Source organism: Hippoglossus stenolepis, chromosome 6, assembly GCF_022539355.2.
Source record: "Hippoglossus stenolepis isolate QCI-W04-F060 chromosome 6, HSTE1.2, whole genome shotgun sequence".
NCBI classification, from domain to species: domain Eukaryota; kingdom Metazoa; phylum Chordata; class Actinopteri; order Pleuronectiformes; family Pleuronectidae; genus Hippoglossus; species Hippoglossus stenolepis.
Genome location: NC_061488.1, coordinates 7,386,138 through 7,404,403, shown reverse-complemented (window position 1 = coordinate 7,404,403; position 18,266 = coordinate 7,386,138). Strand labels below are relative to the sequence as shown.

Genomic DNA, 18,266 nt, shown 5'->3' with positions numbered 1-18,266 from the left:
ACAACAAATAAACTGATTCAAGTAGACCCCAAAATTGAAATCACAAACATGTGAATAGCAAAAATATGGGCAATATTCCAATGTAATGTAAATCACAAAACATTGACAGATTGTATCACCTTGTTTCTTGGGTCTTTTAGGTTGAACATTATGGTTCTGTACTTGTTCATGTATTTGCTGTCTGTGTTGCGAAATATGTCGAACATCTCCATCTCAATGCTTGCGACAAGCTTTGCAGCGTCACTCTCAGACATGTCCAAATCCTCACAGTCACACACCCTTAACAAACAAAAGCAGTAAGTCAACAAGTTGTTACACAGATATTCATGATATGTAAGTCAATATTATTTCCAAAATATGTATAGTTTAGGAAAATGCTGCTGAAATGTAGATGATTGACAAATAATCTGGTCAGTAAATACACCCAAAAAAAAAAGAGGTTTTCAGTCAAACACTTTGTAAAACAGTTCTCACCTTTTGAACAGGATGCCGGTGAGGGAGCGCTGGATGCTCTGTCTGACCTGGGTGTTGGGCTGAGAGGGTCTGGAGGAGGGAGCGCTGGGCGCAGGAGGCACAAGCAGGTTTCGGGTTTCATTCAGCAGCGTGGGGGCTGAAGAGGACTTCTGGCAAGATGCTGAGGCCAATACTGACGGAGGCTGAGGTCCAGACTGCTTCTTTGGTATGACGTACGAGGTCTTAGTGACCATAACGGCACCTGTTTCATGGTGTCTGAGCACTGAGGTGGTAGGGGATTGTGCAGCAGGAGACGGACTAGACATAGCTGGGGTGGCTGCTATTGAGGGATTGGATTCAGCTGGTTGTGGCTTCGACACACCACTGTCCGCTGGCTCTTTTGCTTCTTCTTGAGAGTCTCTGTTTGGTGGGCCTGGCTCAGTGACATGATGGGAAGAGGGAATCGTATCTGTAGAGGAGTCCTCTGGAGATTGTTTTGAGGGAGTTGCAGCCTCACTGTCAGCCTCTACTTGCTCATTGTCCTTATTAGCTGTTAGAAAGAAGAACAGTAGGACACTTTGTGAATATGAAGAAATATGTGAACATCGACATAAAGGATATGTCAATCAGCAGAGTTAAAAGAAGGCCCAACAGTAGATGACAACTAAATATACTATATACAGTATATTAATGATTTTTAATGATGTTGTTTAAAACAGAAATGCTTGTTAACATTGGAGTAAAACGGGCATGTATTTGGAATTTCTCAATTGTGAAATAAATAAAATCCAGGTATCCAATCTAAGTAAATGCAAGTGAATAAATCTGTAATTGATTTAATCAGAAAATGATGATACATAGGAGCAACAGAGCTTATATAACAACCTCCAGAATTAAAAGAAAATAGACCCAAGCTCCTCGGATCTCTGCTGGCATGGTTGTGGAAAGTGTGAGCCTGGATTCATATGTTAGGGCAGAAGTGTTTCATTCAATCTCGGTTATAATAAATATAAATCTCTCCCCATGTCCTCTGGGTTTTTTTGTTTAGGATATAGAAAGAGGAAAGGAGAGAAGAAAGGAAAGAAGAAAGGAAAATAGTAGGCCTTGTCTTCATGGCTGCTTATGGAATGATTTTGTTAAATTGGAAAATTCTTAGGCCAGAATGTTTCTCAATAGAAACATGGTTACTTGAATTCTCCAATCTTCTTGGTATGGAACAAATAGCTGATGGGATAAGTGCTATAACATTTTGTGAAAAGTTTCTTCACTTTGGTTTTTCCATATTATACATTTTCATATATTCCTCAAGATAATGATTTCAATTACTACCTATGAGCCACTGTACTGTACACCCCCTTTATGTTACATGTTGCGGTGTATTGTGTCATTGTAGGTTTTTGTACTTTTCGTTGCCGTTTTTGTTATTGTTGCAGTTGTTGTGTATCAATCAGATGATGTTATTTTTTGTATGTCGATAATAAATACAAAAGTATAAATAAAAAAATAAAACAAAATCTGAAAAAAGGAAATAATGATACATAGGATTTAAGCCAGTGATTTTTGACTGCAAATGACAACCTTATTAATGAATACGTGTGTATCTTTTTTTACTGAGTTTTTATATTGAATACTGGAATGTTCAGATTTATATTGATCCTAAAAAGAATTTGCTCCAACTTGTTGGATCATGTAAAGGTGATTCACACAAAACTTTAAACTACATTTAGGTTGTAGTTTAAGTCTGCATTTCTTAATTTCATCATTATCATCATCATCTCGGGAAGTTACTGCCAAAACCTCTGAAGCATTTTTACACCACTGTTATTAAAATAACCAATCTTTTAATTGGCTTAATTTAACCTGTATATCACAAAGGACATCATTGATTGTGGATGATTTATCAATTAATTAATCTCCCAAAAAACTGAAAGTAAAGGGAACATAGATTTGCCAGCGCTGACATGTCTGCCCTTGTTTCTTTTATCACTCAGTGAAAAGCTGAAGTGCATAATATCGCTGCCCCACAGGGAATAAGATCAGAGAGCAACACATCCACAGCTGTTCCTAGTCACCTGCAGAGACCTTCACTTAAAAAAAATATATAATTTGTTAAACTTTTTGGCAATTTTCTCTGAGAGGTTGAAACAACATTCACCTTCTCAGTATTTTTTTTAAGGTTTGGAAGATATGAGTGTGGGTGTTTAGTATTGGTTTGCTGAGGCAGCGCCCATATATTAAGTTGTGATATCCACACAGACACATAGTTTTTATGTATGTGGAGGATCATAGACACAAAACAACATAAATGTGATCAGTCAGTCTCACTGCCAGTGAGTGTAAGTGACTATTTGGTTCTTTACGTCAGCCCTGTGATATCCTAGTGACCTGTCCAGGGTGTAAAACGCCTCTCGCACTATGTCAGCTGGAATAGGCCCCAGCCCCGTTATCCTCCAAGGGGATAAGCAGTGCAGATGATGGATGGATGGAAAAGCTAAATCTTGTCTGCTGCCAATTTCTATAAAACTCTACAGTGGCAAGAAAAACTGTGTGAACTCTTTGGAGATACCTGCTTTTCTGCATTGGTTCTAAAGTGTGAACTGGTCTTCTTCTAAGTAAAAAGCATTGACAACCAATATGCTTATACTATTAATAATCTATTGTATCTTTATTGAACACATCGATTAAACAATCCCATTTTAAGTGGAAAGAGTATGTGAACCCTTCAACTGAACCTCGAACCTCGATGGCTTCATCCATAGTCTCATCTGTCCACAACACATTTTACCAGTAGCATTGCAGAGTAACTGTTTCTTTCGAGAACAGCAGCTTCCTCCATGGTTTCCTGTTGCTCCATTCAACCATGCACAATGATTTCCATATGGTTGACTGATGAAAAGAGATTCCTTTAAGCTTTTAGTTGTTTCACTGGGCTTCATCATTAATTGTTCTACATAGTTCCTTTGACGCATTCAGTAACGAACCCACTTCTCCATGTATAAACACTGGACTGATCAATATGTAAACACCTTGAGATGACAGCTTCATACAAATCAACTCTCAAAATGTTTGTTTGGTTTGTAAATCAAAGTAGCTCCAACCTTTAACCAGCTCTAATCTTGTTTCATTGATTGGACTCATTGTTTTTTAACTCCTGACTCCAGATAGTTGTTGATCTAATCAGCTTCAGGGTTCACAGACTCTTTTCCAACCAACATTGTGAATGTTTGATTGATGGGTTCAATATTGACAAGATTGTAATTCAGATAAAGATCTGAACATACTTTATGATAAATGTGTACATAAATGCGAGTGTAAAAAACTGATGTTGAAGCCTCCATGTTGAAAACGAACATAATGTGGGCTCACATACTGCACAGGCACGGACATAATGGTGCAAGTTATTTTTGATTCTGTCCTGTGAGGAAATTCATCCTCTGCATTTAATCCCTTCAAACTATTTACTCAAAGTGTGCAGCCACCGTGCAACACCTGGAGACCAACTCCAGTTCTGACGCCAGTGGCTCAGTCGAGCATGTCTGGGCAACAACAAAGCAACAACGAGAAAACCCTACACAACCACTGATCCAAAGGGCCATGACTTGCTGTACACATTCTTGTGATGAGGTGTAAATTCATAGCCCTTTGGAGTGAGAAGAATACAATGTGATAGAGCTGATGTGAGCTGTCCACTCACACCAAGTTTTTGTGTAGATGCTTGATTAGTTTCAGAGCCACGAATTGAGGCTGAGTTAAAGTCTGATTCCTATGAACTTCTTAGACTTCCTGGGCAGGCAAACAGGCTGGGGCAATGTCAATATACACATACTTCAAGAAATAGAAAACCTTAACAACAGCAATGCATAAAAGGAAGTAAGTGAATGATCCAGGTTCAGTGAGTCATCTGAAGAAATGTCCTTTTTCTGCTTTAGGCCACCGATGAGCAGGAAGCCCAACATGAATTAATGAAAACTTAATACTTATTAATGAAGGAAAGAACAAATATTTAAGTGAGTCACTTTCTACACACATTAGGAAAAGAATCAGGGTCCTGTACTTGTACTTCAGTATGCTTGTGTGTGTTTGTGTGTCAAAGTGAGGAAGAAACATGTGCATTTGTCTCAGTGTAGATGTGGTTTCAAGATAAGATGCCCTGTCAGTGGTCAATCATAAAAAATCTCATCACACCTCTTTAAATTGTTGGGAAAACACATTCTATACAATGAAACTACTGTAAATAATCATACAATAATTTGTATATTCATTTGGGGTATTTCATGGGGTTTCCATCTCTACACACTTTTGTTATTTCTGATTTCATATATGATCAAAGTCTCTACATTCACAATTCTGACGTAAATGGTCCATGATCACTCTTAACCACCGTTACCTCCAGAATGTTCCAAGGAGATTCAACTGAAAGTTTCCATCAACCACCACCTGCCAACTTTACTGCCACCAGCGTCAAGACTCCAGGGGCACGCTGTCCTTTCTCTTATCTTAGCATGGACCTTTCTTTAATGAGGAGGCATCACATCAATGTAGGCTAATCAGCAAAGCCTCTATTAATAACTACGGCTATACACTTCCAATTACATGTCTGGTGAGCATGAAATCAGACGAGACTGTGAAACAGAGTTTAGAGCATCAATAGCATCTCTCTAACATGCTTTGTATCTGAAATAAGATCACGATCAACCACAAACATCATATCTGTACGATTTCATTTTTATTGTAGCACTGTTCTGCTGTTTTTCATATAACTTTCGCCCCGTTGCTGCTCGAGGCAGCCATTTTATCCTCAGCACGATAAACTCTCCAGCGCCATAAAAGTCCTCATCTCTTCTCTGAGCAACTGTTCACTTAAGAATCAATCTCAGGGGCCGAGATGCTTCATAAATCCTGAGGCTTTTCTTCTTTTCCTGAATTTACACATTTCTGGAGAAAATCTGTAAACCCAATGTAACTCACTGAATTTCACCAATATGACTTGGGAGCTTTTATATTGCAGCTTTGCAGTCCTCTTCTTTCTGATGACATCTCACAACTACACCTTGTTTTGTGAAATTTACCAATAGGAATTTCCTTGACAGTAGTTTCTTAACCTGGTTTCAGATCCATGAAACACTGCTCATAACTTTGACTGCTCAAGATTTCTTTCAGAGAAAGGAAATGGAAGTTCAGTCTGAATATCAAGTCTGCACCAACAAACACTTAACGTACGTTTCTCTGAGCTCTAAACTATTTTCTTTTGCACAAGAACAAACTTAACATTTCACTTAACTTCCCTGAATCAAACTCCAAAGTCGTTGCAGCCATGGATCAATACCTGGCTTCAGAATGAATCACTGTACCAACCATCATGGAACACCATCATAATCTTGCTTGTCAGGTAAGACAATCGTTCATTGTGAGCATGGAGGTGAGAGAACCTCCAGGTGAACCAGGGAGAGGTGACTGGCACAGCTGAGACGAGTTGGCCAATCAACTCTCGCTGGCTTCAAAAGGCAGCAGCGGAGACACATGGGATAAAGACAGACACACAAGGAGAGCCTGGAAGAGGCTGAGCTTAGAAACCTGAAAAGGCTGTGTGGGACAAATTAAGTTGAGTTTGTTGAGTTTATGTTTACACTGTGTGAAGACAATAAAATGCTGAAAAGCTACTCGTTCGTCTCTGGCTGTGTGTGGGAGCCCCCGGTGGCCTCGTCATATGCCACAGTGGCGCCCACATGCTCACTGTCATATATATCAATTCTTTTTTCAGAGCTCATTCAACAGATGAGTAACACATTTACTTCACATCTTGTCATCGGATCTCACTTCCCCGCTCTATATGCAAATGAACACGTACATCATTTCTGCTTAAGAAGACCAAAATGAAGTTGTTTTTGCCCGTCAGACTCTATAGAAAGTATATTTGTGTGTTTTGGTCTGAAAAGGAGAGAAAGAGGGAGAGAGCGAAGCCAGGAGGGGCCGAGGGAATCAATAAGCCTAGCTTTACAATAAAAAAAGATGTTACTCAGTTGAAAACAAAATAGAAAATCAGTATAGAGCGGCCAATGTTCATATCGTGGAAGTGTCCACAACTAAATCGATGTATGCACTGAGAAGTATAAAAATGTCTGAGTTGTGAAACTGTAGCAGGTCAGAGGATGGCGGTTGAGTAGGAGGTCCCAGGACATATCTGCATTCACACTGCTAAAAGAATGTGGCCACGTGTCCTCAGTGCATCTTGGGTATGTGCACATGTACATAGAGCTGTCCACTTGTTATTGGATCCCATCAGCTGTTAATACCAGGTCTGAACGAGGTCCCAAAGTCTGAGAAATGTTGTAGTGCGACAGTATGAGCACATCACTGAATGATATATGAATCCACCAGGCTCAAAAGAAAAGAAAAAAATTATACTTCTAACAGCATTAAGCAATTCAAAAGTAGTATTGTGCCTTATTAACTGTGTGATGTAACGAGGTTGTAACTTTTCCACATTCTTGAAATTTGTCTAGTTTAAGTTTTATTTGCTGACATTGTGATCCTGTATGTCTGCTCTCATTCCATAATAAGGGAAATCCAAATATTATACATTTTGGGCAGCTTTGATCTTTTGCTTTGAAGTCAACAGATGGCATCATGGTCCACATATTGACAATTTCCCTCAACCCATCTCTGTGTTTGCTCAGTTGCTTCCATGTATAAAGGGAAATATGTATGTATGGAAATATGTTTATACACGCAAGCACACATACTGCTTATTACATATGTATAAAGGCTATGTACAGTTGTAAATGGGAAAGTGATTGTACAAAAATATATTTACACTGCAATCTTTTTGATGTTAAAAAGAAACCTGCATAATCCCTCACAAGCTGTGAAATATCCATGGAATGTCAGCTATGCATTCTCTGTGGCTGCATGTTTTCTGTTTAGCCAGTAGAGGGTGCTCGTGTTTTACAATTAAAAGCCAGAGACAATGAGGTAATGAAATGAAAGCGTTGAAAAAGACACGTGTAGGAAACTCAGGCTTGACAGCCGTTACAGCTGTTAAGATGCAACAGAGAGCCACAATTGATTCACAAGCTAAAATTTAAATAGATTTGAGCTAAAAACCTGATGTTGCTGGCATCACTTCTTATAGTAAATACCTGTCTTGCTCAAAGCTAAAACTGATCAGTTTGAATTAAACCTAAGTGCAGAATTGAAATTATCATCCCAGACCTCAACATTTTTCCACCCAGATCATTGGAAATCAAATCACAGAAATCACATGTCTCTCTCATGCCAGTTACACTACGTCATGTGATCACACGGCACTCAAAGTCACCACAAGGGTCCGACTGTTCACTCTTAAAAGAAATTTAATTTACTCCAACATAGATATTAGTTCATCAAGAATAAATCCAATTTGTTTTAATGACCAACTACTAGCTAAAAATAAGTTAGCTTTAAGATCTCCTTAATACTGACATCCTGTGTCATGTATATTAATAATAATAGAGGTTTGTGTATGAGAAGTAATCCCTGACATGACAGTACCAAACCATTAAAGCATCATGTATGAGTGGATTAGGCATTCGCAAGAAGTATGAATAATAAAAAGGCCAGTGTACCAGTCCTGAAACATGTCATCAGTGTAGTGGGGTGAAACTTTCAGACACCTGTTTGTTTCAAAGGTTAAAACAAGAAAGGAAACAGCTCTCAGTGAGAGTTTCACTCAGACCATGTGGAATACACATGATACAAAACCAGTAGATTCAAGAAACAATTCGTCAGTTGGGCTTAAATTATTCCACCGAGGTGAGACGGTATCAAGACAGTGGACTTTCCCTTCCAGTGACTTCAGACCAGTCACAGCCCGGCAAGGCTTTTACAGACACATAGGGCACCATTGTGTGCTTGTGTTGTGTGACGCAGCACATGATGCACCAGGAGTCAAGTGTGGCAGGATTTCGACTAAATTCAAGGAACGAAGAGAGGTGACAGAGAAGACAAAAAGATGTTGTTCACTGGAAAAACTCCCGCTGAGGGCCCTTACTCCCTTTGCTCCATCTTTAAATCTAAATTATGTGGAAATGAGTGATTATCCGCATCCAGGTCTGATCAGCCTGTTGTGGGTTTGCCTTAGAAGAGGGTGTCTTTTGATTAAAAGGCTGTTGACGCTATCCGCTGGTGGTCGCTAACATCCGCTAACATCTACTGGTGATTGGTACCTTTGTATTTAGAGCGGTGCACTTTTTATTGGATCATCCAAGATGTCTGTTAATGTCAGGTATGAACAGGGCTTTAGTATCACATACATTTAAAGGCGGTTTTAATATTTTCCCTTTTCTATATTGTCATTATGGGTCATATGTTTAAAAAAGTCAAAAGGTCTGATTTGTCTTATGACGCTGAGGAAATTACCTCAAAAGAATGACATTTGTTTTAAATTTTTATAATGATAATTACAGTTTAAGCACCCACACCCATATTTGTTTAAGAGTTAAGTTATTTTTTGATGCATTACCTCCCACTAATAGTGAAAGTCAGAAAAACAAGTGTGACCATGACTGAGGGCTGCTTTCAAATCAGATGTAGGCAAAACAAATTAAAACTGCAATGCAATGCAATATCATGCGTTGTAGGAAAACACGTCAAAGAAATGTTTCTAATATATGATGATGAAAACTCTCATTCCCATGACTATCCATCAAGTGCTCTAAAAGAAATCTAAATGTTTTTATGTGCATCGTAGTTTTTATTATTTTTAGATAAAGTTATGAAGGCATAGTCAGTTTGAACATGTGTAAAAATTGTATAAATTAGTTTCCAGAGGCGATGTGGAAATAGTGTTTATACTGATGGGAAAAAGTATGTTTGAAAGAAGTGTTAAAAGTCTTCTGCTTTATCACCAGAAATAGTAAGGCACCAAAACATACAATTTGACATTCACAATGAGGATCACTGGGCGTACTCTGAGGTACAGCAGTAGAATCATTCATGTCGGCTTAAAAATATCCTAATTTTAAGTCAATATCGCTAGGAAACAAATGCCACTGCACTTTGCTTCCTGAGTTGATGTCATGTGTTGATGAAATTGTGCAGCGACGCCACCCCTCATCAGGAGAAAACCTCTGTTCACCAGGTCCCCTCTGCCCTGTGGACTGCTAGTTAGCAGATGCTGTCTCAGCCTGCAACATCCCCTGACCTCAACCCCACTGAGAACCAGTGAGGCGGGCTGTAACACACAGCTGGAGACGTGACCTCTGTCCGCCAAGAGCCAGAAGCTTAGTCAGAGGTTTCTCCCGAGAAGTCTCAGCACCTCACAGCTGCACATTCAGAGGCTCATTGGCTCCACGAGGTGTCGACTAGAGGCGGCTGCGACAGGGGATCACCCAGGGTTCTGATGGACTGCTGGTAAACTACTGATGAAATGTGGTTCTTTTTTTGGACAATGTCGAGAGAGATATGCTGAAAGTAGTGTTAAAGGAGTTTCTACTAAAGGTTCAGGTTCAGTGTGAATCAGCAAAAGTAACCGTGGGCCACTGGAAATATTTGCTGTTTTTGGGGTTGGTTGATCAATGTTTTTGATCATAGCAATAGATAGAACAACCTTCTGGACGAACTTTAGCTACTTTTCATAGAAGTAGTTTGGAAGGAAGACTGTTTGCACTGAGAGACAAAACAGTCTTTTCTGGATAATACCCGGAGGAGCTGTATGTGTCAACACAAAAGTGTGAACCAGTTGAACTAGATAACAAACAGATTTTCTCCCGTCAGCTACAGAACACGGTCTGTGTAATGTCCGACTGAGTGGATGTGCACCAAGAGAAAAGCTTGAGCTCTGACACAAGGCAGAATGAAAATACAATGTGTTGACCTCACAGGCCTATTTTACAGCAGATACTTAGACATGTCAGACACTTGACAAAAGTTATCACTGAAGTTTGAATTTCATAGAATGTTTCAAATGCCAATATAGTTGACTAGTACAGGAAAGAAGAAGCGGATCATGATTTAATGCTCCAAGAAACATATACTATTGACGTGATTGTATAAATGTATAGAGAAAAGTTGAGATTTTGCTGCTATCACTTCAGATACCGAAGTTAAAGAGGCCCTGTGGAGTATCCTCTGTGTTATTCACCAAAACACAGGCGGTCAAACGGGTGCAATGCATTCCCTTCCTTATTAAATGTGCATAGAAATGTTTTAATAAATGCAGTAAAGGTTATAACCAAGCTTGTAATATTCTTCTTCTCTGCCTTTGCTTATGTATTGAAGCCTATCTTGGCCCATTAGTCAGAGGAACAGTGTGAAACCATTGTCTCATTTTCGTTGCAGTTTCAAACTAAGCTGGAAACCCCTCAAAAACAGTTCCTATAAGGCTGCTCGGTCAAAAACTCCCAGGGAACATTTAACATTTTGTGTTTTTACGTGTTTTTCTTCTTTCCTTTTTGTGTCGGGTTATGAGTCCTTTACAGTTGCTCACAGGGCAGTCGAGTCTGAAGTTACATCTGACTTATGTCAAGTTTTGGACTTTTGAAATGAAGTGAGGAATAACTACCTTTGCCAAGGAGGTTATGTTTTCACCCATTGTTTGTTTGTCTGTTTGTTTAATGGTTGGTTTAACTGTTAATGTAATACACAAAACTAAATAAACCTATATTCACCAAACTTGGTGGAGGGCCTGGGAAGAACCTATAACATTTTAGTGTGGGTACGGATTGAGGAGCAGATCAAGGATTTTTTTTCACCATTTTCTTTAACCGTTTTAGGACAAATAAATCATTTAGATCATCGGAGCAGTCTTTTTTCTTTTATATTTCTACTGCAAAAACTGTACATTTGTGTGCAAGATTGTTTGGCCTAGGAAGAGGTATATGATTTACTAAGGGCCATTCTAGGTTTTTGATTTTTTTTTTTTAGACCTTTTAGTAATCCAGAAGTGTGAACCATTGTATTCTGCTTATATAAATCTGCAAGAAAACCTAAAAATGTAAAAATGCCAATCTAGTGTCTGTTGTATTTACCTTCATGCTTTATGCACTTTTAGTGAAAGTAAGGTGGAGTTGTTTTGTTGTTAAAATCTGCAATTCTACACTAGTTAAAAAAAAAGAAAAAAATCTACAGAAACCACAAACATTCAGTTTTTTAACTATTATTGATAATCTTATTGTAAAATAACATGTTCGCTTCTGATTGTGTTCGTCTGAATATGAGGAGGCACATGTGAGTGTGTGTGTAAGCAAGTGAAGGGTGATAGGGGTTCAAAATGTCAGGAGCGTGGGTGTATTCATTCTGTTTGATCCATAAAAAGTTAGATCAAACTGATTTCCTTAAACACTAAACCTTGTGTTACTAAAAAGAAAGTCTCATAATTCCTTCCTTTCTAGACTTTGTGTGTATGTATGGTGAGCAGCAACAGTTTCTTCCTTTTTCGCAGAGGCTCAGAGGAATGGAGGATTTCGCTGACGGAGGCCCGCTGACACTTCCAATCACATCTTCATGGAAACGAGACCACAATTCTCCTTTTGGCTGTTGGGTGGAGTCCAGGTGGAACGTCTTTCTAGCACCTGCACGGGTGAATCCTCAAGTTCTCTCTGTACCAGCAAGAAGTCCACTCCTGCTCCAGTTACCAGACGCCCAGTCCCTAGTCCATCGAGATGCTAACCAATCTGGTATTTGTGTGTCTGTACCGACTAGTCCAAAAGTGTGTGTCTGTGTGTTGAGTGTTGATGGTTACGACACTGTTAGTTGCAACATCAAGAGACTTGGTGTAAAACCAAGTTTACCAGGTAACTCAGACCTGGTAGGTTGTCTGAACACGAAATGGGGACAAGGAAGGTTGTAAAATGTGTAAGCAATGAAGTGCATTTCCTGTATTAGGTGCAATTAAAAGTTCAATTAACTTTCGGTATATTTTATGCAACTGCCATCAAAACTACAAGATACAGGAGGCCTCAACAAACCATAAGGTTTGGGTATAGCGATGTCAAACCAGTGTATTCACTGGTACTAAAGAGTTGTGAAGGGTTTGATGTCTCCGCTTGATGATGAAAACTGTAGGCATCATTTATTTTTCTACATTTGACTGACTTTTCACATCACGTCAAATCGTCATCAGCATATTCTATGATTAGTGTAGCTTTTCTTTTTAAAATCATCTTTCCACAGTGGCATGTAAAGGAAGTTGAAGAGTTCAAATGTTATGGAGAATCGGATTTTAAAGTTGTGATTCTTGAAGCTTCTTGAAGACAAAAATGCAAAAATCAAGGTGTTTCCATTGTTGAAATTATGTGATTTGTTGTGTGATCCTCTTCCAGTTGACTCTGAATTGACCATTTGCACTGCTTGTTATGGTGAAAAGCGGAACCTCAACCTTGATTCTCAGGTCACTGAAGTATTATTCAAACTCTTCAGTGCAGCTGAGTTCATCGAACGAATCATGTTTCCAGAATAAGAGACTCTTACCAAAGGGCTCATTGTGTTAAGTGTTCCCCATCATCCTTCTGAGTGTGGTTGTCATGTTGTGTTTTCAGTGAGCTTGCAAAAGACCTCGGGCAAACTGAACATGGCAATGGTGTTTGAATACATGGATACTAAACGTGGTAAAACATCCTGCCTACCCAGCACTACCATACACACTAGTGTATTCGGTATGTTGCTCATTTAGCAATTTCCAGTTACGAGACGTGTGTAAGTGAGTGTATTTTGTTGAATCCTGACTGAAGACTGTTTCAGCAAAACACTTTGGACATTTCGATTCAAATACTACAAAAGTGAACATACTTACCCACTTCTGACCCCTGCTACTTGTCAGCCATCCCAGAGAGAGAGGGTATGTGTATGCGTGCTTATGTATGATTGTGTAACATACTGCATTAATTCAAAGAGGGAGGAAAATCTATAATGCCCATAGAGACGATTTGTGCACAGTGTTTGAACTGCTGTATGATTTGAATGTGTACGAGTAGTGAATGGTACATACACGCTGTGTACAACTTAGGTGATGGTATTGAAGTGGCCTGAACTTCTGTGAGAATGGGGTCACAGGATATGGGATATGCAGCCTCCCCATTTCCTTCATCCTCCTCCTTCATCATCTCCTCCTCTTCAACTTTTTCCTCAGCTTTTCCTGCTAACCTCTTAGACGTCCTAACAGACCTCTGACCCTGTGAAGAAAATATTTACGGAGGTCAAGAATAAAAACACCTAAAGGTTTGTGTTACACTGTAGTTTCAATTAAACACAGCATATGGAAAAGACCCAACAAGAAAATATGTAACAATGTGAAATTTTGGTGCCGTGATTATGTCAGAGGAAATATCATGGTTTCACGGTTTTCACGATTAGCGATATTACAGAAGGAAAAGCTGGAGGAGCTGGTCTGAACCCGAAAGTAAACAAGGATTTCTTCAAAACGTGACTTGCGGGAGATTTCTCCGCACGGTGCACACACAAATTACGTAAGTCGCGAGAGGAAGGACACCAGTTAGATATCGTAATTCTTTTATAATTCTAACCGTTATGAAACGGTTACGTAATGAAACCACATCCCTATTCCCTATACACATCAAACATCTGTCTCAATGTCTCGGTGGTTAAATTCCTTACCGTTGCAGCTGGTCTGGCAGTGGCAACTTTTCTTTGTGGCCGTCCTCTGGACTTGGGCACCTTAGGGCCTGATAGTGTCTTCATAGTGAAGGCAGCATGCTGAAGGATGCAGTCAGTGCCACAGTAAACAGAGTCCTGTAGGGCTTGTTTGAAGCACCCGGGTCCTATGCACAGGGGAAGAGAGCTGTCTGTCTCCATCTCAGCTTCAGCTTCAGGCTCAGGCTCAGGTCAGGCTCAGGCTCAGGCTCAGGTTCAGGCTCAGCTTCAGGTTCAGGCTCAGGTTCAGGCTCTAGCCGGATCATAGGGGCCTCCTCCTCCACCTGCTCATCCTCAAACACGACAGCGTCCTGAAAACAGATTCTCATTTTAAACCAAGAGAACATAATTCCTTCATGCAACACATTGTTTGACAGCACAACTATAATACTAAACAAACTACTGCTGCTGAACAAGTTGAACAGATATTTTAAAACTTAATTCTTGTGACTAAGAGCAATGAGCAATCTGTAGATCACTTGCAATTAAAATAAAATGTTAACCTTGAGGATTTGCTGCTCCTCCCCTTCTTCTCCAGAAGGACTCAGTGTCAAACACTCAGGAAAGCTAAGCTCGGGCTCTGGCTGAGGATAAGGCTCAGACTGAAGTTGCCTTTTGGTTGTGCAGGGGGGGCAGATATACTCTTGCCCTTTCTTCTCCATCTTACTACCTTGTGTCTCACTGACACCAACGCAGTCGCCATGGAACCATTCCTGGCAACTGTCACAGCAGATCATGAACCTAGAGGAGCCAATGAACAAATAGAAGTGATGAGGAAGTGAGACTAACAGATGGTTCTGGTATGCAAACCTCTGAAAGTGCAGCTCCGCCTAAAAGATCTTGTTACCAAAAACAGGTATGTACCTTTTGTTGTGTTTTTGACGGCAGATGCAGTACAGAGCATTCGAGTCATAACCTTCACTGTCCGATATGCTTGAATACTCTGCTATGTTTGTATCATCTTTCCCCTCCTCTGGTGCATCATCATACTGGCCAGGAGTTACATCAGTAACCTGGTCTAAGTCAGTGTCTATGATTATGCAGTCTGAGTTTGATCGATGCGCAGGACTCAGAGTCATAGCAGAGTGAGCAGGTGATATCGCCATTTCAGTAGGGATATGTGGATCGTGTTCCTCCTCTTGCAACTGCTGCTGCGGCTCAGCTGCACTTACAAACATCACATCTTCGTCATTTTCCACTTCATCTGCAATGATTGAGTGAAGCTCCACTGCCCTGCCCCTCCCTCTGCCTCTTCCTCTCCCTTTTCCCCTACCTCTTCCTCTGCCTCTACCCCTTCCTCTGGCCTTTCCTCTTCCACCTTTCCCCCCTCTACCTCTTGTGTCTCCCTGACTGCCTTTGGATGCCAGCTGCTCTTTAATCTGTATCAGAGTCATGTCATCACTGTCCTCTTGACTAGAGATCAACACCACATCACTTGTTCCTTCTGACACACAGTCGGAAGCAACCGGCTGCGAAATTTCCATTTCATCAGCAGATTCCATATTATCAGGCACTTCAGTTTCTATACCCTGTGGAGAAAGAGCCTTAATGGCATCAGAAGCTTCCAAAATGTCAGGGGCTGCAAGTGCATCTGACATGTCCATTGACAAGCCGTCATTCCCGCCTAGCAGCGAGAAAGCAGTGTGGAAAGCAGACCCAAAGTCCTGCCACAAGCTGGGGTCGAGACTCCCTCCTGCAGAGGCTTCTGAGGGAGGCTTGCTCTCTTCTGAAGCAGGTGAAGAAGGAGAAGACCATTCGAGCTCATCTATAACACTCCTAGATGTAGATGCAGCTTTCCGAGGGGTGCAGGCCTCTGTAGCAGCCGGGGGTGTCTGATAGGTTCGACGAGCCCTGCCCCTGCGTACAGGTGGAGGGCTGTGTGTGAGGTCTCCAACTTCTTCCATGAACTCTCTTCTGGCAATGGTTGTCCGTCTGAAGCCCCAGGACTTTGTGACCTGCGAGAGGGTTGGCCGAACACTCGACTCTTCTTCTTCTGTCTGGCTCAGCTGTTCCTCTATAGAAAAAGAGAAACACACATCAGGAACATAGTGAGAACTCGGGGTGGGAATCTCTAAGCACCTGACGGTTCGATTCCGAATTAGAAGGCTACGACTCACACTTAGAGCTGATCTTTATAAAAACCTGCTAAATTAATATTTGTGTTCCCGGATAAGCGGGGTGTCACTTCTTCTGCAACAATGAAGTAAAAAAAAACTGTGATAATCTGCGGGAAAGTACCTCTCTCTTGTCAGCAGCATGTGTGTATGTGTGTGTGTCTGAGTGTTTGCCCGTGTGTGTCGCTCACAAAAATTGATAACCACATGTATTTAGTTATTAATCAATGATGTCGGACCATGAATCCGGATCATTCACTTTAACCCTGATGTCCTGACTATGCACGTCTCATGTTGTATGTAGCTACAGTGCGCACATGTTTAAATAAGTACCTCATAAAATCAAAAGGGAATTAACAAACACAAATTAAACATCAGTAATGTTCAGGTCCTTCTAACTTCTGACTAGTGTCAGTGTTTATTGTTAAAGTGTAAAGTGAGTGCAGGTCAGCAGGAGAGTGGAGGGAGGACAGTCAGACAGGAGACTCTGACATGGTAAAAGATGACCGGACCTTTAATGTGCGTCTGTCCTGATCCTGAAGCAGAAGCAGAAATACATGCTCGTAGCGGAAATTGCATCTAATAATGGAGAAACTTCCCCACATCTAGTGAGAAACTACATCTATTTTATATTAATCAGCAATGACTGGCCAGTGAAGTAATTCATGAACTAAAAGAACATGATTTACCTGTATTACTATCATCTGTGAAGCAGTTATTTTTCATGGAGTCCATGCTGATGTCCAAGACTGTGAAAACACAGAGGAAATAGTTTGTTACTAAACAAGGAACATTAACTGTTGGTCTGCTAGACGAGGACTTGAAGGAGAGATACATTAAGGAAGACCCATTAGATAATGGGTCTTTATTAATCCAGACACACAACTTAACATTATAGCTGTTGAGCTCAATTTCTAAATATTGGCTGTTGTGGGTGATGACTGTCTCTGTTTAGAATTTTTTTGGGGACATTTGAAGATTTCATTAAAAATCTCATAACTCTGATTTAAGTACAAATACCCTCTACACATCAAACCATAACAAAGTTTATAAAATACCAAACTGAAATGACTTGTTTAGTTTTAGTGGGCACTGTTTTAGGAATAGATTCAGTTCAACTCAAGTTAATTTGTTTTATCTTTAGATGTGTTTCTATTGATAATTCAACCAACGCTAAACATAAATAAAGGTGCATTAATTTACTTGTTTGTATGTTTACCTTAAAAAATGGACAAGATACATCTACTGAAGTTCTGCATTTTAGTACAATATGAAATAACTATTTTACTCTGGCTGCTTTATACCCTCACTCTTCAAATTGAAATGTAAACATAAATGCAAGAAATTATGATCATAAAACAATATATTATGGTGATTATGATTTATGATTATCTGATGAAATCACCAATCAACCAACGACTGCATCTCTACAGCTGCTATGTTTGGTTTTCCAGTGAAATCGACCTGGTGTAATTAGATTAATCCTGCAGACACTAATCAGCAGAAATGAGAAGTAGGTGCTCCTCGCCTCCATGTTACTGACACTCGAAACAGAAACTACAACACAGACCTGGTTCATTTCACTACGAGAACACAGTCAAGTGTAGAAGCTCGGAAAGGAAACGTCCTCTCTCACACACTGTCACAAACCCTGAGTGTTTCTGCAGAGGGAGAACAGGAGGCTTGTGTCGGAGGGCGACCGACATTGTTCTCTGCAGCTAGCTTAGCTAACAGCTAACAGCTAGCTGCTACACTACCTGGTAACAAAGGCGACACGCTGACAGAATAATGCTCCTTGAAGACGATTAAAATGTTGCTCGTATTTACACGGACACGAGGTGAAAACAGAAACCATACCTTCGGTGTGTGAACGACAGTTTCCCAGTTGCGGAGAGATTATCTCAGCTAGCTAGTTAGCTAGCGCAGCCTTCCATTTTCTCTGCCGTGGTGACACGAAGTCTCGCGAGAGGTCACAGCAGGGAAAACACCGAGGTCACAGCATGTGTTGATCATTTTATTATTTTACTTTCTTTTATTTAATGGAATTTATTTATTTTTCCGTATATATTCGGT

At 40.3% G+C, this 18,266-nt stretch overlaps 1 protein-coding gene across 1 annotated transcript in view; it reads right to left on the bottom strand.

Moving 5' to 3' along the window:
- si:ch73-181d5.4 overlaps positions 1-18,156 on the bottom strand; it is a 29,703-nt gene extending 11,547 nt beyond the window's left edge. The window contains exons 1-9 of the mRNA XM_047340150.1: positions 18,051-18,156; positions 16,883-16,942; positions 14,944-16,093; positions 14,583-14,820; positions 14,267-14,390; positions 14,044-14,231; positions 13,418-13,601; positions 475-1,003; positions 120-279 (exon numbers count right to left, since the gene is read on the bottom strand). Coding sequence (XP_047196106.1) covers positions 120-279; positions 475-1,003; positions 13,418-13,601; positions 14,044-14,231; positions 14,267-14,390; positions 14,583-14,820; positions 14,944-16,093; positions 16,883-16,928 — 2,619 coding nt within the window. The 5' untranslated portion in view covers positions 16,929-16,942; positions 18,051-18,156. The remainder of the gene's footprint in view (positions 1-119; positions 280-474; positions 1,004-13,417; positions 13,602-14,043; positions 14,232-14,266; positions 14,391-14,582; positions 14,821-14,943; positions 16,094-16,882; positions 16,943-18,050) is intronic.
- Between the last annotated feature and the right edge of the window lie 110 nt (positions 18,157-18,266).